The sequence below is a fragment of the Notolepis coatsorum genome (assembly GCF_963971535.1).
Source record: "Notolepis coatsorum genome assembly, chromosome: 20".
NCBI classification, from domain to species: domain Eukaryota; kingdom Metazoa; phylum Chordata; class Actinopteri; order Aulopiformes; family Paralepididae; genus Notolepis; species Notolepis coatsorum.
Genome location: NC_140184.1, coordinates 11,293,735 through 11,317,707, shown reverse-complemented (window position 1 = coordinate 11,317,707; position 23,973 = coordinate 11,293,735). Strand labels below are relative to the sequence as shown.

At 41.5% G+C, this 23,973-nt stretch overlaps 1 protein-coding gene across 8 annotated transcripts in view; it reads right to left on the bottom strand.

Annotated features, from left to right (window-relative positions):
• Positions 1 to 6,527: 6,527 nt before the first annotated feature.
• celf1 (cugbp, Elav-like family member 1) overlaps positions 6,528 to 23,973 on the bottom strand; it is a 74,796-nt gene continuing 57,350 nt past the window's right edge. For 6 of the 8 annotated variants that reach the window (XM_084337779.1, XM_084337785.1, XM_084337780.1 and 3 more), the window contains 5 exons: positions 17,115 to 17,297; positions 15,175 to 15,195; positions 14,454 to 14,597; positions 12,970 to 13,143; positions 6,528 to 9,045 (listed from right to left, as the gene is read on the bottom strand). In XM_084337779.1, the coding sequence (XP_084193905.1) occupies positions 13,016 to 13,143; positions 14,454 to 14,597; positions 15,175 to 15,195; positions 17,115 to 17,297 (476 nt within the window). In that variant the 3' untranslated portion in view covers positions 6,528 to 9,045; positions 12,970 to 13,015. The remainder of the gene's footprint in view (positions 9,046 to 12,969; positions 13,144 to 14,453; positions 14,598 to 15,174; positions 15,196 to 17,114; positions 17,298 to 23,973) is intronic. The other 2 variants (XM_084337782.1, XM_084337783.1) reach the window with 1 other exon arrangement.

Here is a 23,973-nt window from a genome sequence, read left to right as displayed (position 1 = left end):
CCTTTCTTCCCCTCCCAAATGTTTTGTTAATAACGATGTCTTTGTCTGCAAAACATATGTTACTTCACTACATTTGGAGATAGGACATGTGCTGTGTGTGAATTGTCTTGGTCGCTTGTATAGCTTGGGTAGCGTTGGCCAAAGCTTGTGCTTTTCTCTCTACCTAGAAACAGCGTTGTTTTTTACGTGAGTAAAAATTAACTGGGTTTTTGTTGTATGATGAGAAGTTGTGTGTGTTCATGTAACATTAGACAACGTGGCTGAGCCCACAACTGGCTGGGTTACCCTACAATGCTGTGCATAGTGGCATGTGATAGAGGGATGAGTCCCTCTCTCAGCTTGTGATGACAATAACAAGTGGCAAGTTTTTTTCACACATAAGCAGGGCTGTGCCTGTTCAAACAAGGTCTTCGGCTGTGCTGGCGTGCATGATGTAAAGCTTACTCTACACATTGGCGTCATATCAGGGGTAAGGTGGTGAGGGGTGGGTTTCCCCGGTTTTCCCCTGGGCCCCCCCCCCCTCCACTCAAACATGATTTTGTTTACAAGATGTGTGTTGATTCACTATGTTTTTGGGGATACGGTGTAATCCCTCAGCTTCTGCTGGGGTTGTGCTCTTGCATAGAGAGGCAATTCTTTCTGAAAATTGTTTGGTCGCTGTCATGTGGACTTAGCAAGGCCTGTGACCAGTACTTAATCAAGGACTTGTGTCTTCTCTCGTCATGAAAAACGGCGTTCCTCTTACAGTAGTGAGAGTGTACTTTTGCCCTTTTTTTGTTGTGATGGAGGGTTGTGTGTATCGTTTTCACGTTTAAGATCCACAACTGGGTTAGGTGTTGGCCTACAGAAGTTACATGTGTAAGCTCTTGTACCAGGGCCCTTGGCCCCTCTCTTGGTCTGTGTTTTTTCTTCCTTTAGGGTAAAGGTGTAAAAATTCAGGTGGGAGGTTCGCACATGAGCCTATGTGAAGCTGTTACCTTGAACAGGTATACATGCGCTTCATGTAGCACGCTATGACTGGTGTCATGGCTCTGCTTTGTCATTGCATCGTATCAGGGGTGAGGGGTCATGAGGGGGTGAACTGATAAACCCTCCCTCCCCTTTTTTCTGATTGGTCAGGGGGTTGGACCTCCCGTCCTTCGGGCTTCCTGTCACGCTGTTGGGTCAGCGCGTCACAGGGTAAGGAGAGGGGGAGTTCCCTGGTCCCACGCCATATTTGGGCAGGTGGGTCACGGAATTCCCCCCGCCATAGAGTACGTCACTGGGCGCGTTTCTATTGGTTGTGAGACTTCCGTGAGTTCTTTTCAGGCTCCATGTTGTGGACCTCTGTTATTGTCAAGATGAGTGGTGCGTGAGAACTTAAAAAGAAGTTCTGCTCTGCACTCTGTTGCATATGTCTTGAGCTTGGTCACGTAGCTCAATGTTACATATATCTTTTCAATTATTACTCACATGAGAAGTCTCTCTGGGGGTTCCCTGTCTCCTCTCTTTTATACAGGGCAGGGTTGACAGGGGTGTTTTCCCTCGGACACGTCATATGGGACCCATATCTGTGTCTTGGCCAGCTTCCTGCCGCTCTCCCAGACGGCTTGGAGGGAACGTTATCTGGGTTCTTGTTAGAATTACCATTGATATGTTTTGGGTCTCGACGTGTACATAGTGCTGGCCCTGGGTGCTTCTGTGTGGAACCACGCATGGGCTTGCACGCCTTGGTTGCTCATCATTGAAACAGCGTTTTTATGGGGCAACCAGGATGGAGTTTGTCTCTTCCGAGCGCCAGTGTACTAGGTTAGTCTCGATGAATTCTCGTTCATCTCTGGGGGGAGATAACGGAATAGATCAAAGCATTGGCGGAGGGGTCTCACGCTTTTGGGGTGGGCCACCGGGCGCGGTGCTTTTATGTTCTGACCGTCTTGGTGGCGCCCTCTGTGATGTTTTGGATCGACACGCGTACCTACCCCCCTCTTAGGGGATGGTGGCGTGATTAGGACACGGGACTGGTTCTGGTCGCGCCGGACCAGGTCAGTTAACCTGTTGTCCGCCGGGGCGCAGATCTGCTGTTCTGGTACCCTGAAGGACTTGTGCTTTTTCGGGGGGGAAAATGCCGGGTTGGCCCGGGCGTTGCAGGGGTTGATGTTATGGAGGTGTTCGTGGTTATGTCACTGCATGTTATCCTTCACTTTCGCTTGGTCCATATTGTGTTGTACCTTGCGCTGTGCTAAAGGAGCCCGGTCCTTCTCCATTCTTTTTTCGCCCCTCTCTTCTCCTGCTTGGCGGGGCTGGGAGGGGGCTGTCGAGGTGGTTCTTATACCCCTCTGGCATCCCTGTGTACGTCCCGGTCCGGACTCGTTCTCGTCGACCTGTTGGCCTGGGTTAACCCCTTCTTGAGAACTGAAACACTTGTACTGCTGTATAGCCGGTGTATACCCGCAGTTGTGTTTTGGAGTTTTTTCTTGGGGGGTTATAGGAACAACCGCCTCCTGTTAGGTAGTGGTTGTTTTCCAGGTGTGTTGGTAGCGGAGTCGACTCTCGGGTTAGGCCGGGCATGACCCCGTCTGCCTGCGAGTGTGCTCCCGCACCCTTCATGACGTCTGCCAATCGTGTCAGCCTTCTCTGCCTCGGCCCCTCTAGAGCAGGGGTGCCCAACCGTTTTTGAACCAAGATCTACTTTTTAATTTACCACCTAGCCGAGAGCTACCAGCCAAAATTGTATATTGTAAGCCATCATTTGAGTCTTTATAAAAGCAGCATAATGAACACAAATCTGTCAGTGCCGAGTCCGACCTCATCTTAAATAACAAACAGCATTGCATGTTGTAGTTAACAAGGAGAGGCAGAGTTGATTTTCCAAAAAAAAAAAAAAAAAAAAAATATTTATAACAACATTTTATTAATCGAGATCTACTTGAAATCAGCCCGCGATCGACTGGTTGGGCACCACTGCTCTAGAGGGTCGGGTTTTTTTGTGGAGGCTGCGACATGGTGCACAGCATACCGAACGCCCCTTCCGCCGGGGTGCTGTTTTCAGCAGACCCCTTAGGCGCCTGTCTAGTCCGCAGTGCTCCAGGCTCAGGTCGAGTCCTTTTGACCTGTTGCCTGGATTGAGGGATCAACCTCTTTGGGGGTTGTCTCCCCGGTGCGCTGCCTGGTCCCGCTGTGGGGGTGTAGCCTCTTTGAGTGCTTCAGGGCAGCGTGCTGTAGGGGGGAAGGGCCTGCTCTTGGATGGGCCCTGTCCGATACGCTGGCGATGTGGGGGGTGGTGTCACTAGTGACCGCCTGGTGGGGTCTCGAATGCTGCGGCGTCGTTGGCCTCACCAGGCCCTTTTTCCGGGGGGTCTTGACCCTTCCTGGGGCTGGGTCCTCCTTCGTGCTCCGCTGCTACGGCCTTGCCACAGGGTTGGGTTCTTGACCCCGTGATATTAGGGGATGTAACGTTTTTTTTCCCCCTTCCCGTTCGTTCACTAGTGGCATGTGGGTTGCGCGCCTGTGTAGTCGTGGGTTCTTCTGTGGGAAGGTAAGTCCCACGGTCTGCTCACCCTGTGCGTTGAGTTGCTAAAGAAAGACTTGGGAAGGAGCCGTTAGTATGACCCAGGCGGATGGGTGTGTACACGTACATGTGGAGAAATTGATTCAGTATTTAGACTGATATAGGATATGTTCCACATAGAGCGCAGAGCGCTCGCTATACTCATAACTATGGTTATAGGATAACCGTATGTTACCTGCCCTCAAAGATAACACAATGGCATTAAAAGGTTTACATTTCTATTTTAGAATGGCAAAAAATAAACAAACTTCTATACATAAATAATCACCTTTAAAGATTTAGTTTAGAGTGCAGACAACACAATATATATTTTTTAAAGAGAATGATTAAATGCAATATTTTTTTATTGGCACTATAATAAAGATGAACATAAATATGCTTGAGCAACAAATTCACATCAATATTATTAAATGATTATTTCCGTGTCTCATGATATGCGATTATTCTTAGTCGTCCACTTTCTGTGCCTGGGTCTTTCTCCCGCCCTCATTCCATCGTGGCTTGCTATAAGTAAACACTCAGGCCACACCTCAGTGGCAAAGCACTAGATTGTTTACCAACTCAAGGGTACAGAGTATAGGGAGGTGTAGTCTGACGTCACTTTAGTTTCCCACGCGGGAAAATGAGTTCCCTTCTATCACTAACATTATCGTTTAAGCATTTTTGGTTGAAATACAATTATACGTAATTATTTTACGATGAATTGCTAATTGTTTCATGTTGAGCTATAGAATGTTCATTCTTTATTTGTTTTAAACGAGACGATTTAGAAATGTGCCATTGGAAATATTGCAATTTCAAGCGAGGTGGACCAGCCGGAAACAACAATGACGACGTAACCACTACACCTCCCTAGTTATTTAAGGGTATTTCATTTTTCAGAGATGATAGCATCCAAAAAAACAAACGTGTTTTATAAAACAGGCCTACTAGTTTCCTAGAGACTTGCTCATATATCAAATGCTGATGTAAGAAGTTGAATTAATCGCATGACGAGCAGTGTCTTAGCCCATTTCCGCGTCGAACAGCCTGCAAACGACCTAACGCCTAGTTTATCACTGGTTAAGCTTAGGCGCAGTTGGTTAAGGTTAGACTTTGGAATCAGGGCTGGCGTTCTATTGCCATGCTCTAAGACAAACTCTAACCTTAACCAACTTCGAAAGAGCGCCTAAGCTTAACCGTCCAAAGAACTTGCAGTCACACGATTGGGCGCACATGTCACATGACCAGAAACGTCAGTGGCCAATCAGATCGCGCAAAAGGACAACTTGCTTGCAGGAAGTATAGACGCGTCCCGCATTTGTTTCTGACAGGGATAACATAATCTATTAATGGAATCAAATGCAACTCATCTCAGAGTGAGACTGCATTCATCCAACGTTGGTCCAAAGAGAGTACAGACGGTCTAGTGTGGTAGTAGTGAAAGGTTAACCTTCTCTAGTGTGGTCGTGAAAAAGGGTTAACCCTTTGTAAGTGTGGTAGTGAAAGCGTTATCCCTTTATAAGCGTGGTAGTGAAAGGGTTAAGTTAAATTACAAGATATTCTTTATGATACACCAAAACACAAACCAGTTCCAAACCTGACTTTGGCCACTCGTATAGCAGTCCGGTTTCTGGTCCTTCCACAGAGCATCTCATGTCTGGCTTCCCTGTTGGCAAGTTGGTGAGAAAGATAAATACGTCTGGTCATCCTGCAGACCTGGCGCCTGAAAGAAAACACTGTCTCTTTTTCACTGGAAGGAATAGATCTGAGAGCTGCAAGGAAATATCAGTGTGTGTTTTATTTTTTACAGACATTCAATTTGACCAACACAAGTGCATTTACATACTTCCCACAAAGCAATGTATAAATATTAACCCTTTCACTACCACTAGACGGTTATGTCGCACGTGGGTTCCAAAAATTACTGTGCTGTTCTTTTTTCATAATCTTTAAACCGTTAATGTATAATTTTGTGGCTTCCAGTGTATCTGAAAATGTGTCTTAAACACCACATGAAAGTCACGACGTGACTAAAATGGAAAATAAATGCACCTCAGATGATGGAATGGCAGATGTGTATGTATTTTTATGTATGTGGTGAATCTGCAGAAAAATAACATATTTTCCCCCAGTAATGGTAATTAGTTTGAGGCTAGCATTTACCAGAGCTGTGGGTAGGTATCCAGTATAAATTGTGCTGATTATTAGTTTGTGGCTAACTAATGTTTACCAGAGCTGTGGGTATCCAGTATAAATTGTGCCGATTATTAGTTTGTGGCTAACTAATGTTTACCAGAGCTGTGGGTATCCAGTATAAATTGTGCTGATTATTAGCTTGTGGCTAACTAATGTTTACCAGAGCTGTGGGTATCCAGTATAAATTGTGCTGATTATTAGTTTGTGGCTAACTAACGTTTACCAGAGCTGTGGGTAGGCTATCCAGTATAAATTGTGCTGATTATTAGTCTGTGGCTAACCAGCGTTAGCTAGAGCTGTGGGTATCCAGTAGACTGTGCTGAGCAATAGTCTGTGGCTAACCAGCGTTAGCTAGAGTTGTGGGTATCCAGTATAGACTGTGCTGAGCATTAGTCTGTGGCTAACCAGCGTTAGTTAGAGCTGTGGGTATCTAGTAAAGATTGTGCTGAGAAAGAACTCTACAGATAAACATCATTGGCGAGTAGGAAAATGATCTAGGGTTTCTAAATGAACCTTTAACCCATGTGATAGCCCAATTAAACCAGTGAGCACTGGGCCTGTCTTTTCTAATGAGTATTCTAGACATAATGGGGTGATGAATAAAAAGGCACAGCATGTCCTGCTCCAGTTAGAAACCCACAAGACACACACAGGAAACGTGGAGACAAACAACGACGTGCTGTCCAAATCGCACTTAGTATAGTTCATTGTCTGGTCTACAAAGACAGGCTTTTATATGCAAAACACCAGAAAATGTGCCAACAAAATTCCCTCGTTATTAAAAACAGACACTTGTAATGTGAATCTTCTCAAACATTTTATTCGTACATAAACAAAACAAACCAACCAACCAATAGGGATCACACAATCGGCTCACAGAAATGACTGCTTAGAGTGTGCACTTTAGATTCCCGTCCTGGAGACGGTAAAGATGAAAGCCTTAAAAACAATTGAAACATTCAAGACGAATATCTACCAATCCAAATCTTGAAAAACAAACCTTTTTTTGGCCGTCTAATAAATTCAGCAATGTCTATGCTTCACATCAAAACCACAACAATGTAAAACAAAACAAAAAAAGAAATATGCAGCAAAAAGGCTACTTCACAGAAATGTCATAAAAAAAAAGGTTCTACCAGTTAATGTTACGTCCATACAGATAGGGAGTTTGGTCATCGTGTCAGGCTCTACATGATTTAATATTCTTTGATTTTCAACCTCTCGTTGGGAAATCGAATGTTTGTTCTAGTAGAAAAGGCGAAAAAAACTGTACAAACCAAAAATATTAAGAGTTTAATTCTATCACCCACTTTGGGCAAGAATGATAACTATCCCACAGGTTTCTCTAACTCAGTAGCAGCAGGTAGATCAGGGACAATAACATATCACATGAGTATAAAATCCAATTAAATTAATCCATCCTAAACCTTTTTTTCCCTCTTTTTCTCCCACATTCTAAAATGAGTTAACTTGGCATTTATAGTGAGACATTCACAACAGACGACACAAACCTCTCATGTTTGCGATGGTCCAAAAGATGTTTGAATACTCACAAAAATAAATAAAAAAATACATCCATTCATTTTTCCATTTAGCCAAATTTGACAAATCTAACGAATGAATTAATGTAAATAGTCGCAGATCAGTGGACACTAGTGCATAATGCGTTGCTTTCCTTAATCAAGTATTATCAGATCCGTCTTTATCAGAACATGTCAAATGATGCATTTGGAGAGTATTCAGGCGGGGCCTGGCCTCCCAGTCCCTGAGGGGAGTGGAAAAGGGACAGGACTTTTGACTGCATTACGACAGGTTTCTACTGTAGGGACCAGTGAAATGTGAGTTTGATAAACAAAAACAAAAAAGCCAGAACATCAGTCCAATGACAGGGGTGGGGGGGATACGCTAGAGATACTGCAACCTAACAGAGTCTGAATATATATGGTAGGGCCTTTATAGTGACGTGACTACTGGAGGTACGCACACGCACATGCGTGAAAGGGGCAGACAACATGCTTTCAAAGTGACTTTAATGAAATCTTTGATTTTGGTAAATGTATAGTAGTTTCTTCGTCCCGCAGAAAACTCTAGGTTAAATGATCCAAACATCTAACTTCACTTCAAGTCCTACTAAGGGCTCCCAAACCAGAATCTAAAAACACACACACACACACACACACACACACACACACACACACACACATACATAAGAGGATGGGTTGGAGAAAAACGCAAAAGTGAAAACCTACAGGATACCATCCGCCAAACACAAACCAAATCCTGCCTTTTGAACTCAGATCTTGTCTTCAGTGGGAATAACACGAAAGGGAGAAAAATATCATCCATGTGCAATATATTTGGCACTGGTTTTTATTCTTTAAATTTAAAATTTCTATAAACAAAACTAAATCACATTTTGCTGAGGATTTCAGTGCAGGTACAAAAAAGAAAAAACAAAAACATTCATGCTAAATAATATACTGTACTTTACTGTGACCAAAACATATTCAAGTCTTTATGTGTATTTTGTGATTCTTTAAAAACTAAGGCTGATCCTCCACACCCAAAAATAAACACGTGCCTCTGGTGGTGAAGCTCTCAAAACACAACAACGGCTGATTCAAGTGTTTTTCGTTCTTTTATACTTTAAACTGTGATGTCACTCAAATAGACACTCCCAAGGTTCACCTCATGCTAAACTAGCACAACATTACAAAGTCATTCCCCTGTCAAACAAAATGTGATCAAAGACATCCTAAAAAAAGAGCTCAGAAGAGAGATAGAGATAGAGAAAGGGAAATCACCTGCACTCACGCACACAAAAGTAGTCTATAAATTGATTGGCTGCTTTCACACAAAAAACACAACAAAATGAGTATATGGGGGCGCTGGGAGGACTGCTCCAGAACATAAATGAAAAATTTTAAATAATAAAAAAAGACTATCAAGGTTAAAGGTGAAACAAAATCAAATAAACAGATTTAGCAAAATCTAGTGGTTATGTCGGTAAGTTCTAGAAAAATAGATCTCTTTTTTTGTTGTTGCTCGTAACAATACTAATGAAACTTTTATACATTTCCAACAGCAGTCTTTCTAGCGCCCCCAGTTGGCAGCACAGACAGATGAGAAATGCACACAAAACAAAAACAAACAAAAAAACCCTCTTCGTAATCAATCAAACATCAAAAACGGCAACACAAGGTCAAAAGGTGACATTGGAAGCGTCAGAGAAGCGCAGAAGGACAAGGACTGGACGATGAACTGTGACGTCACATCAACATGCTTTAGGCAAACGATGAACAAACGGGGCAGGAAGAGATCTAGAAAAAACAAAACAAAACACAACAGGGAGAGACAAACCTATAGGTTAAACAGACAGGGAGGAGAGGAAAGAAAATCATGAATGATTATCTTTGTATGGGGTAGGAGGGCTGGGAGCTAACACACACACACACAATCTAAACACTGAGAGACAGAGAGGGAGGGGGGGCACAAGCAACATGCTAACAAGGAACAGAGGGGGAGGGGGAGCGGGGGTGGGGTGGGGGTTTGGGGGGGGGGGTCACAGAACAGGACGACACCGAGACAAAACACAGCTTGCCTATAGTGGCCACTAGAGCCCCTAAATATGGGACATATGCGACTGATCCTGCCACTTGCTTTTCACAATATGAAGCTCAGACGAAGCCGTGGTGTTTTTTCTCTCTTTTTGTTGCTGAATTGGACCCATCTGTGCTGTGTGAGCAATGAGCAGGGACCAGCTAGGAGAAGACTGGCTCACCTTGAAACACTAGAGCCTAGCTAGCTATCTACCACCAAAAGAAAACACCCAACACACGAAACTCTCGCTACCTAGAAAAACACGAGACGATTTTGATATTAAATTATTCAAATGGAAATAAATTAGTGGTCAGTAGTACACCCAGTACATAAAATAATCCTCTAAACTAATCCTTCGCTCCCGTCGACCCAAATGTGCTTTTTCACTGTACATTTCCATGCAATGATTTATTATAATTCCTTATTTTTTCTCTCTATCAAAGCTTGGTAATTATAGTAGCCGGTCGAGGGAGACAGCGGCGTCACGGTAGCTTGTCGTCCCTCACCCCACCCCCCAAGTTACCGTGACAACCAACCGGACACACAACCGGAATCTCAGTAGACGTCTCTTCTTTGGGTTTCATTTTGTGCTTTTTCTTCCTTTTTTTTTTACTATGAATCATACAGTAGTCTATTAATTCCATATTGTGCTATATATTGCAGCTAGCTAAAACAGACTACCCGTGGGGTACAACATACACAACAGATCATATTACTTAGTGTTTCTTGTGCAACAGAAAGGCAGTTTTTCTCAAAGCGATACTAAGAACATACAACTAGTAACATACAGTATATTGAGGAAATAATGACATATTGTATAAAAATGTCAGATAATATCCAAGCCGCAGCGATTAAGCTCGGGGAGACCCCTCGCGTCTTGTTTGTCTATACAAGTAGTAAACACTTTGTAGTAACAGCTTCTCTGAGTATTTGGCACCTCAATCCTTCCCGTAAGTCTAATTGGCTACTAGTCTTTAAGGCCTCCAGTCTAGCATTATTCTACACCCTGATGCCTTTCTCAGTGATGACAGTGGCGATAATATGTACAGTGGTTTTACATAAAGATGGGTTACTTTTAACAAAGACAAAGACGAGACCTATCGCGTCCCGTCTGGAGGAGATTCAGTCTTTGGACATCTTGACCTAGAATTAGTCCTAATACCCTAGTTCTAGTATTGGCCCCAGACTTACCCTGGTTTGGCGTTTAGTTCCTGATATCGCAGATAAGATGACAATTTTATTCACACAGGAAGGGCAGGAAAAGAGGCACACATTGAGGATTAACTCTAAGAATGGACTGCAAGTTTCCCCCGCCGTCGTTTCTTTTTCCTGTTCGCAATTCATTAAGATGCAAGGAAACCAGCGAAGGGGAAAAGGGGGCTAGATATGAAGTCAATAGCAGCACTGGTAGATTCTACATACAGACGAGTTCCACGCCACGTTGTACTTATTACACATCACCACGGGGGGGGGGGGGGGGGACAACACTAGATGGATAAGGGCACTACTACACACGCCAGGAGTTCAAATGGAGTTATTGGACTTCACATTAGGATTCTACAAAATACTGTTGAAGATTCGTTTCAAAACAATCATTTCAATTCAGAGAAATAATTTAGGCAATAAATAGTTCCCGACACACAGGAGAAGTATAAAACCTCTATAAAAATAGAAAAGGCATAATAATAAGTTTTGTAATATACATCATCTGGACAATTGTCTTGCACTCCATTTTCTATAAAAACACTTGATGAGTTCCTGGAAGCCTAAGAAACTGATTGACGAGTGTGTCCGTTTGGCGTTAATTTAACAATAATATGACTTCTCCAATCATAAATGATAGTGATAAACAAACGTAAAAGTACCATAGCCCTCTGCGGATAAGTGAGTAGCATTGAGTAGCCGGCCGCTCGGGGCGAGAGACGGCTAACAAGGCTGCTGTCGAGGGATGATGATGGATCATTACAAAACAGTTTGGTTCAGAAAACAGGTGATCAGCAGTAGAAACAAACTAAAATAATAAAATAATATCTATGCGGAGCGTTAACAGTTGCATTGGCAATACATAGATAGGTAGGTGGGCATCAATGGTTACTAAATCTCACAATGCAAGTTTTTACAAGCCCATTTTGCTTCGTTTTCTCTCTCAGGCGATATTGCTGAGAGACAAAAAAAAGTTTTTAAAAACAAGCTTAACAATTTAGATCTGGGCAGATAAACCGCCCCTAATATAGCTTTTCTGCCTGGTCTCTCGGAGGTGCAGCATCAGACATAGGGGCTTAATGATGATGATGGTTTCAGGAGCAACAGCCAACAGGCAGGTATGTGGTCTTCATCAATGAAACCTGCACCAGAGCCATATAACAAGAGCAGTCGTGTCACAGAGGAGCCTGCTTTGGCGACTTACAAGGATGGGAGAATTTGTCGCCACAAAGGATCGGCTTCCGTGAATTTAGATGATGAACAATTTGAGCCTCCGTATGTTATGTTGACAGAACTCATGGATTTGAGCCTCTGTATGTTATGTTGACAGAACTCATGGATTTGAGCCTCTGTATGTTATGTTGACAGAACTCATGGATTTGAGCCTCCGTATGTTATGTTGACATAACTCAGTCGTATATGACTCTGGTGTGCAGGATTCAATCTCCTACTCGTAATACGGTTCCAGCCAACATGAATTCAATTTGATCTATAGACACAATGCTAGGTCTGCTCCAATAGATAAGACTGAGAAGAGAAAATTAAATTAAATTAAAAAGGGGAAAAAATAACATTTTGGTTGCTGAACAAATTAATAAATAAAACACAAAACAAAATACAAATAATTATTTATCCTAACTTATCAAATATAGCCTATATCTTCCTGATACGAAACCACCGATAAGACTTTGCAGGCGATTTATAGTAATATTTGAAAAGAAACAGAAAAGAAGCTTATTTGCCGCAGTAGATTACTAATAATTTTTTTTTTTTCTCTCCATAGAATGGTCTGTCTCCATCCTGGATTGGAAGGTTCGGCATGCCGTTCAGTGTCCTGGTGTATTGTAGCTGTGACGGGGGGTGGGGGTGGGGGGGGGTCAGTTATAGGAGCTTAATGCTGGGGAGCAGGGTGGTTGAGAGCAGGGGGAGGGGTAGGGGGAGGGGGGAGTCAAAGCAGGAGTGTATTTTGGCAACTGGCTGTCAATGTGCAACACATCATAATAATCGACTAATATATATATATAAATATATATAATACATATATATATACTGTATATATATTTATATAAATAATATAATTTAACACAGCAAACTGATATGACATCTCAACTTAATACAATAGTTTTTTCCTCTTTTTATCTCAAAAAGAAAACAAAATTCAAAAACCTCACAACAGAACACAAGTAGGTATCCAGTCTCAGTTGGAGGGGGAAAAAATACTGTTGCTCAACATAACTTTGCATGTTGCTATCCGTCAGTCTGTCTGTCTCTCTTGTCTGCGAGTTAATGGAAACAAGAGGAGAGACCCCGGCAGAACAGACCTCACCCTGTGGTGCACATAAGAGGGTGAGAAGTGAGGAGGAGTGAGGAGAGGGTGAGGAGGGAGGAGGAAGAGGAGGAGGGTGGGGGTCGTAGCTTCTTTTTTTTCACACTCCACTTACCAGAACACAACCCTTCCTAAACCAAGTCCGTAGCGCCTCAGCGCTCTCAGTAGGGCTTGCTGTCGTTCTTTGAGCGTTTCAGCTGCACCTTGAGCCTCTTCATACCGATCTGGAAACCGTTCATCGACTGGATGGCCGCCTGCGAGGACACCGGGTTGTCGTAGCTCACAAATCCTGGGGACGACAACAAACAGTCAAAACTACTAGGATAGAAACCAGAGAACAACTAGGATATAAACCACAGAACAACTAGGATATAAATCACAGAACAACTAGGATATAAACCACAGAACAACTAGGATAGAAACCAGAGAACAACTAGGATCAAAAACAGATTATCCCCCCAGGCGGTCAGACTCGTGAACATTAACGGCCTGCCACCGGTCTGCCATTACCCACACAGACAAAACTAAACTACAAACAAACTAAATACCATACTTTCTGAAGTAGAACATTTAAAACAAACTAAATACCATACTTCTGAAGTACAAACAAACTAAATACCATACTTCTGAAGTAGAACGTTTAAAACAAACTAAATACCATACTTCTGAAGTATAAACAAACTAAATACCATACTTCTGAAGTAGAACATTTAAAACAAACTAAATACCATACTTCTGAAGTATAAACAAACTAAATACCATACTTCTGAAGTATAAACAAACTAAATACCATACTTCTGAAGTATAAACAAACTAAATACCATACTTCTGAAGTACACACAAACTAAATACCATACTTCTGAAGTACAAACAAACTAAATACCATACTTCTGAAGTATAAACAAACTAAATACCATACTTCTGAAGTACAAACAAACTAAATACCATACTTCTGAAGTATAAACAAACTAAATACCATACTTTTGAAGTACAAACAAACTAAATACCATACTTCTGAAGTATACACAAACTAAATACCATACTTCTGAAGTACAAACAAACTAAATACCATACTTCTGAAGTATAAACAAACTAAATACCATACTTCTGAAGTACAAACAAACTATACCATACTTCTGAAGTATGAACAAAATACTGCTGTGAAGATTTAAAACAGACAAAGTACGTGTTTGTTATGGCATTTGATGCGTCTTTACAGATTTATGACCTTTAAAAAATAAAAGCAGATCCAGTCAATTTGTTGTAGGTTTGAGTGCACTGTGTATCTTTGCCCTGCATGGAATGTTGGGGGAGTTGTTGGAGAAGTTGACAGTTTGTCAAACTAGACCTCAAGTGAGAAATAGTTCCTATACTCATCATTTGAAAATGGCAATATTAGCTTTTTTAGCCTTTCATTTAGAAAAATATATTACGCAGAATAATATTGCTGTAATGTTTGTTCATAATTCAGAAGTATTATATTTAGTTGGTAGTTACTTACTTGTAGTTGACTTTAGACAGTGGTAAGACTGCTGATGTTTGACAAGTTCTACTAAAGTGAAATATCTCTTTATGCTAGGTACGCTTGGCACGACTCACCAAAACATTTGCTGAGGTTGGTCTGCTTGTCGATGAAGACCTTAGCCGAGATGACATTTCCAAAGGGCATGAACATCTGCAGCAGGTCTTGGTCTCCAAACTCCTGGGGCAGGTGGTAGATGAACAGGTTGGCTCCCTCAGGCCCTAGATATCAATGAACCAATTAGACAAATATAATCAACACCAGCCAAGCAGTATTGCTAATGACATTTCTCAACAATCTATAAAAAAAAAAGAAACAATGAATCAATCAAGCAAGCCAGCAATTCATAAATATACAAATAAATTACTCAGAAAATCTATTTATCATGGTTCAATTATCTCTCAGAATCTTAACAAATAATTGTATGAACATTTATGTTATGTTCTGTGTTTATTATTTGTGTTATTGCTAATGTCATTGTTGTTATTATTGTGGTATTTTGAGGTATTTTTATTGTTATTGTTACTGTATTGTGTTTGTTTTGTGTATAAAAAGAAATATTTCATAAAAAAAAATGATCTTACCAAATAACAAGCACATTAAAAGACACCAGTAAAACACACACTACACGATTAAGACAGTTTTACATGACCATAAAATCCTGAAAAACAAGGAACATGAGACACAGACGAGGACAAGCCTTCTGTTATGGAATTCCGCTTGTTTTAATGTAAACGTTATCTCATGATACTAGTTTAATCTGCAGACCATGTCAGAGAGGAGGGGGTGAGATCTTACCCGTGCTGCGACCGTCGCTGGCTGAGGCAGCAGATTTAAAACAAGACAGAATCCTTAGCAGAAGGTGACAACAACAACAACAACAACAACAACACAGCACACAAACATCCTAGCCTAGCAGCCTGGCAACTCACTCATAAACAACACATCAACAGGTTATATACAGTAGACATGTTGGGGTCAATTCCACTCTGATTTGGGTGACTGCTATACAAACTGAAAATAAATGTAATTGAAAATTAAATTTTTAATTTTTTTTATAGAATTCTGACATAGTATACAGTTACTTAACCCACCTCCCCCATTGACGAGTAGAAAATGACAAGCTCAGTATTTGGTTGTTTAATTTCAATTTATTTTGAAGTCAATCAATTGAAATAGAATTGAGCCCAGAAACATTCAAGACATATTTCAGACAATCAGAGATCAACCCCACCTCCACCTACAACAAGCTTTAAAACTTTAACACCCCTCTCTCCAACACCACCTCCATCTCTCTACATCCACCCTCTATGGTTCCCTGGTACCAACCTCATTCTGCCTGCATTCAACTCAGTCGCACCCCCCTCTCTCCTTATATTAAGCCTCACTTCATCATTCCCTACATCTAAACTTCTCCTCTATAGTACCTACCCTAGGCCTACCACCACCACCCTGTACCTAACCTCCACCACCACCACCCTGTACCTACCCTCCACCACCCACTACCCAGCCCCCACCACCCTGTACCCACTACCCAGCCTCCACCACCCTGTACCTACCCTCCACCACCCACTACCCAGCCCCCACCACCCCGTACCCAGTGTTTCCCACAGGATTTTCAGAGACTATGGGGGGTGAACCTCCGACCCTCTAGGGGGGTCCGGAGCATGCCCCCCTGGATTTTTTTCTTTTACATTTTAAAGTTAAATGCATCAACCTGGTGCACTTTGAGAGCAAAATAAAGAGGCTAGATCTATGATGAACTTTGTGCTCAAAACACAAAATCTACTAGACTAGTGCTTCCCAATCCTCTCCTCGAAGCACCCCAGCCGTTCAATGTATTTGTTAAATTCCACCACCAGCACACCTGATTCAACTTAACTAGCCCTTTATTAGTTGAATCAGGTGTGCTGGTGGTGGAATTGAACAAATACATGGAATGGCTGGGGTGTCTCGAGGAGAGGTTTGTGAACCACTGGACTAGTCACTAGAGCATACATTTGAGCAATCAAAGAAATTAAGCAAAAGTGGTTACCTGTGTTGAACTGGTTTATTTTTTAGAAAATAAAAAAATATAGTGGATTACTATTACGACTACTACCACTGTCAATACTACTGATACATCCCTATTGGCAAACTTTATATTTAAAAAAATAGTAAGAAAAAATAATAATAAATGTATTAATAAATAAATAAATATAGACTGGCCGCCACAGTCTAGGTAATTAATGGGAAACCCTGTGTACCCACTACCGAGCCTCCACCACCCACTACCCAGCCCCCACCACCCTGTACCCACTACCCAGCCTCCACCACGCACTACCCAGCCCCCACCACCCTGTACCCACTACCCAGCCCCCACCACCCTGTACCCAGCCCCCACCACCCTGTACCCACTACCCAGCCTCCACCACCCTGTACCCAGCCCCCACCACCCTGTACCCAGCCCCCACCACCCTGTACCCAGCCCCCACCACCATGTACCCAGCCCCCACCATCCCTGTACCCAGCCCCCACCATCCCTGTACCCAGACTCCACCACCCTGTACCCAGCCCCCACCACCCTGTACCCAGCCCCCACCACCCTGTACCCAGCCACCACCCTGTACCCAGCCGCCACCACCCTGTAAGCCAGCCCCCACCACCCTGTACCCAGCCGCTCCCCCTTCTTGTCCGCTCTCATCCTAACGGTTCTCTCTGGCTGCTCCCTGGTTCCTCTCCCGCCCAGCAATACCTACCTTCCTTCTGGCTGCCTGCTGCTGAGACGCTCTGTTGGGACAGCAGGCTCTGGTTGTAGAGACTGGGCAGTGCTGCGGCAGCGTACTGTTGGATACCAGAGTAGGCCTGGCTGAGAGCCTCCATGGTGCTGCCCGAGCCGTTAGACAGGCCGCTGCCTAGGCCTCCGTTCAGGGCCGCCATGCCTGGAGCAGAAGGGAGGAGGACAGACTGTGTAAAAAGGCCCAATTGTCCAAAGACCAGGGCCCTCATTTATCAATAATGCGTAGAAAGTGTACTATTTTTGTTCCTAAGCACGGAATTTAGAATGTCTCTATGCACAGAAAAATCAGGATTTATCACACGTGCGTACACGGGTCCTACGCACACTCTGTGTTGATAAATACCATTTGTTGCTTGTGCATGATTATCCATATATGGTAATGAAACACCCCCATGGGATGTGAAATAATGGACTAAGCAGAGCAAACTCTGAGAAACTTCACGAGCGAGATCGATCACGGAGGTCTAACCAACTAATTTAACGCACTGTCGAACCAAGAAGACACAACGCGTGTTATGGGAGAAATACACGACAGGCTGACGGACTTCAACAGGTAGTGAACAAGAGTAAAGGAGATGCAGAAGCTGGAGCAAAGTTGATTGTCTTTACTGTTGTCTGTTCTCCATTACAAATTTGTAAAACTGAAATACACAAAAAATAATATGTATCACACAATTGTTGTCAATGACATTGCATTACAGTATACAATACAAGTCAGTGGCGGCTGCTGACAATTTTTTTTGGTGAAGCAATTATTATATTAAATTATATTTTTAAAACATCCCCAAGGCTGCAACACCCCCATTCCTCCCAGGTGTCAGGCTCCTCATTCGCACATCACCACCACCCCTCCTGCTCCACTGCCACTACCCCTCCTGCTCCACTGCCATCACCACCCACACCACCTACCCATTCGCACATTCTCATGTTGACCACAAAGTCAACTAACCACACTTTGACCTCCCCGGGCCGAACCGACCACTTTCCCCGAAATCGGACTGAAAAACAAACTTTTCATCCAAAAAAATATTTTTATGAAAAAAAATATATATATAAAAGGAAAAAGTATTAAAAAAGTTGTTATGACTTTTTCGGGACCTCCATGTTTTGGGGGTCTTCATCGTCAAAATCGGATCTGGGATTCAGCTTTTTTTCCATAGCCTATGTTTGCGAAGAGGCTACGGGAAAAAATCACGCCGCTGTGCGTCTCTGATTGGATCTTAAGTTTGTGTGGCACGGCGTGAACGCCAATCAGTCTTGTGCGCAAAGTGTCACTAGCCCGCCTACCCTACTAGTGCACTGCAACCTTGCCCAGGCCCGACGGGGCCCGGCCCGGCCCGGCGGGTTCGGGCTGGGTAGGGCTTTTTTTTTAATAAATAATTCGGGCTCGGCCGGGCCCGGGCACCGCCGTTTTAAATTTTTTTATTGCGTTTTTTTTTTTTTTCATATAACTAGGGTTATATGATAACCTTCGTTTTAAGATTCGCTTTCTCTTTTGCGCCAGAGAAACATTTGGATGTAATTACTGCAGCGCGCAGAGAGAACTCAGGGGACAAGTTCAACTCGATTGGTTGTGTTGGAATATAGCCAGTTGGCGAACGTTTTAATTTGTTCTTGGGATGTATGTAGCCGGTTTTGTTAACGGTGTTCAACGCGTTGCTGACGTCTGGTGAGTGATGTTTACCATTTGCTGGGTCGCGACTCGCTACTTGTTTTGTTGTGATTTTCATTACGTTGCTCTGCTCGAAATCTGATTTCTGTTTTCTGTTTGTTTGTTTGACTGAGTAGGCTATTGTGTGTCGTGTGTGTGTGTGTGTGCGTGTGTCAAAGAAGATTCTATAGCCTTCAATACGTTTTGAGGCTGATGTGTGACAGTGTGAGTCAGTCTATATAAGCGAGCACTGGGAGAGACGGCATTGCGAAACAGGCTATGTAAATGCTTCTTAGTTTTGTTTATTTATTACGTTCATATAAAACCGTGTTTCGAATATTTAAAACAAATACAAAAAAAATTATATTTTAATAATAATAATAATAATAATAATAATTTTTTTCGGGTTTTCACGAGGGCTAGGGCTTAAAATATTATTTACAGTCGGACTTATTTTCGGGCAGGGCCTGAAGTTCAAGGGCTCGGGCAGGGCTCGGGCTTTATTTCAAGGCCCTTGCAGACCACTATACCCTACCCTATTTTGATTGGATAATTACATTCTTAAGCCCAACCCAGTGCAGTTATTTTGCACTGAGTGATTGCAGGTGGCCATTACTGCAGTTATGATCAGGCCAGATCAGAGAGCTCAGAGCTGTCACTTGGCCAGTTTTGAGAAAAAAAAAGAAAAAAAAGGAAAACATTTCTAATAAAAAAAATTATAGTAATAATAATAATAAAAAAAAAAAAAAAAAAAAAAAAAAATATATATATATATATATATATATATATATATATATATATATATATATATATATATGTAAATTGCTGCCACTACCTCATTAGAACAGATTAGATTAGACTCAAATGTATTGTCATTAAAAAGCACATAGTAGTTGTTAGGGATGGGTACCTTTCACATTTGAACCGATACCGGTACCCAACGGTACCTTTTTTCGGTACTTTAGTCTCAAGAAATTTAATTTACCTACCTCAGTCGTAAAAAAAAAATCCAAACTTCAAATAACTACAATTTCGACAGTTTTCGGCTTGTCATTGCTCCGACTGCTTTGTTGTTGAATCAAGTCAAATCCTAGGTAAGCATATATTGTGCGTGTGAACGTTGACATGAAAAGAAGTTAAAAAGAAAAAAAAAAAAAGTAAAAAAAGAATTTAATAAAACTTTTTTTTTTTTTTTGGTTTCTCACTTGATTCGATACTCGGTAGTACCGACGTGTTTAGGTTCGGTACCTCAAAAGTACCGAATTCGGTACCCATCCCTAGTAGTTGTACAGTACAACAAAAATAAGTTTGGCCTTCAACCAGAGTGCAACTGTAACAGTAAAGTGCAAAAGTAATATACAATGTACAGGTGATTAAACTGGGTATATAGCATATATTCATTAGTACTACTATTGAGTAATAGTGCTAATCAGATGTATGTACAGAGCTGTATTAGAGTAGTATTAATTAATGTGTACAGTAAGGCTGAGCCTGAATGTTCGAACGTTCGTTTGTTATGTTAACATTCGAATTTTTAATAAAAAAAAAATTAATATTATTATAATTTTTTTAATGTTTCTTTTATGTGTCTATTCATTCTGTTTGAACCAATGTGGTTTTTCTTCACAGTTGCAGATAAAGATTAGGCTACACTAATATTATAGTATTAAAAAAAACGTTATATTCATTAACACTTTGACTGCCGGAACACGCTTAAAAGCGTCATTCCTGGCAATGCTCAAGTTGCCGAGGACGCTTTACAGCGTCTTTAATATCAATATTTCAAATATCTGGGATCGGATTCATATTTCCCCTCCGCTGGCCTGAGATCCACCAGGAGGACCCACTGAGCTCTCTGGCGGTTCAGGAGCGCCATCTGGTGGCCGATCGGCGCAATCGCTTAACAGGAAGTGCAGTAGAGGTTGTGCTGGTCTGCCATATTACTTCCGGGCACTCGCTATAGGTCCCGGGACTCGATCTCGACACACTACATAGCGATCGATTGCCAATAACTCGATAAACAACATGATTTGGACGTATATACCATTATACAAGCTGGAGATGGACCGGGTAAATCGACATCCCATAATGGTAAAATGTCTACTCTACGATGATCGCCCAACGGCGTGCGGAGACTGGGGTGAGTTTTAGCGTGTAAAATTACCGTCTTCGATACTAACTGCTATTATCAACATTTGACCCACATTAGATGATTGGTATAACGCTGCCCACGGAATTATAAACGCCCCCTAGCCCATCCGGTCAACATCAGATGACGTGTAGTAACTTCTAGAAGTACGTCTAGTTGGAATTTTTTATATCGCGCTGATTGCCATAAAACTGTATTGCATCATCAATATAATGTATTTGGGGCTATAAATCACGTTCTGGAGAAAGCTGCAGAAAGAGATGAAAACATACTTATACATTAGACCATACTTTACTATGAATATGTGAATGAAAAAGTTTAACGTTGCTACACAATGAACAATACATATAGGACTTTGAATTGGCCCTAATAATGGCAATGTAGCAATAGAATTTAAAAAGTTATAGCCCTGCAAAGAAGGGGACTTTCTCCATAGACAAATAGAACCGGCAACCTACGGTTGATAATGAATTTAACCCATGGCACCCAAAGTGTTAAAGAAAGTTGATTTAATAAAAAAGAAGTGTCGAAATGTCAAACAGATCTGGGCACCTACTATCACTACTTTTGGGAATGTAAGGTTCTGGGGCCAAGTGGCACGTGAGTTGAGCAACATTTTCAAGGTGAAAATAAAGAAGGATCCGGGAGCTTTTTTACTGGGACTCCCATCAAATGAAATTAATTTGACACCCTTACAATTCAAACTATTTGATAAACTTCTGCTTTCAGCCCGGAAATGCATTCTGATAAACTGGATTAAGGATAGGCCTCCATCCATACAGATGTGGTACAGAGAGATCTTCGGTGTGCTACCCCATGAAAGACTCTGTGCAATGCATAGAGGCAACGACGCTTCCTTTCAGGAGGTGTGGGCCCCACTATTGGACTACTTTCCTGCTGAAATTTCTCAGATCCTTCTAAGGGCCCAATGCCCCATTGTATGGACAGACTTTGGATAGAAAAAAAATAATATATGTATATATATGGCAAGTGCAGTACTGTGTGCAGTGCCTGTCTGGGTTAGATTTCCTTTTTGCTTGTTTTTCTTTTTGATCAGTTTTTGCTTGCTTATGATGTGGATGACGGCATAGATCAGGGGTCAGCAACCTTTTTGACATGGAGTGCCTGTTTGAAATATAGTTGTAACTAGTGTGCCTCAACAATATTCCATGCATCGTAATTTTTTTCTTCTCATAATCAGGTATTTTTAATGATAATTTTTACATTATTACATCATTATTGTTATTGTTATTATTAACAATATTATTATGATGGTTGTATCAACCCTAAATCTGAGTTGGGGGTGGGGGGGGGGGGAGATGCAATGCAGACAAACAGCTGCATACAGACAAACAGTGCGACCATTTCACTCACATTTGCCCATTCATTTTTGGACACATCACACACCATCGGTGTGTGTACTGTACGTGTGCTGTCATAGCTCCACCTACAGGCCTAATGGAGAACACCAGAATGTGAATGGAGGGTGAATGTGAGGTATATCGTGTAAATAAGTTTTGATTGATCGCAAGACTACACTGTAAAATTACTGTGCATTAAGGTTTTCAGTTTTCAATCCATAATAAGTTAACAGAAAAATAAGTACACAACCACATTATTTCAACCTAATAAAACTATGTTTATTGTCATTGTTTTAAGAACACAGAAAGAGAAAGAACACAGAAATAGAAAAAATAAATAATAAAATGTGTTGATTAATCCCACTGGTCACAATGGTGACCGTAATAATGTTTTTGTTATAAGGCTCTGCAAATGTTACTGAATGATGTAGCAATGTATTTCCAGCTAAATTGAAATAATAAACAAATAAAGGGTCTCAATTAAATATGTGGTAGTAAAAAGAACCTGTGGGAGGATTTCAACAAGATAAATGCGACAACAGTGCAAAATATTTCACTATAATATTAAAAAAAAAAATATATATATATATATATATATTTATTTTTATTTTTTTATGCTGCCCCCTGTGCCTATGAAAATGCCCCTGCGTGCCTAGGGTTGCCTACCCCTGGCATAGATGAACTGGAGGAACCCCCCCCCCCCTTCTGTCACAATGTGTGTCTTGTAATGTAAGTGACTGTATGTGAAAAATCTTTTAAAAAACCAATAAAAATATCAAAAGAAAGAATAAAAAAGAGACTCATTTAATCAGATTAATCACTTTATTCAAATTGACTATTTAGTTTGAGGATATTTATAAAAAAAAATATATATATATTTTTTCTAAGCTTTTTTTTTTTTTTTTTTTTTATTAAAAACGAAGGTTTTTAAAACCCTGACGAAGTTCGAATCCCAAAAACAGGCTTCGGGGACAGCCTTAGTGTACATATACAGGTATAAAGACACTAAGACACCCACCCACCCTCTCCTAATGGACAGTCTCCTCCCCACCGTATGTATATATTTTCTCCCACCCACCCACCCCCTTCTAATGTACAGTCTCCTCCCCATCATATGTATATATTTTCTGTTAGGATCTCTGGGTAACAGTACTGTATATTTGCATATCGTATGTCACAAATGTAACAGTACTATATATACCTGTATGTCATGTATGTTCCTATGTCATAAATGTCATGATGTCACGTACAGTATGTTCAGTTGTGTATGTCATAAATGTCACTATGAATTGAAAATAGGGGACCCTGATGTAAACAAGACAAACGTCTTTCTCTGGTCTGCATCCCCTTAACAATTGTGTATTGAGCCGTACTGTATTGTACCCATTCTGCAATCTGTTAAATAAAGTTTTCATTCATTCAAGTCGTACTAGCCAGCAGCGTAGCAAGTAAGTAAGATATATGTACAGATATAGATATAGTATTAATAGGTTGAATGAATGAATGAATGAATGAAAACTTTATAAAAAAGATATCTAACCCTAATTAACCTTACTGTCATGCACTTGTCCTAATAAACTAACCTACACTGTAGCACTCAACACTTTGATGAACATTGTTACTCAGCTGATAGAGGTGTGCCCTTCCTGATGACTTG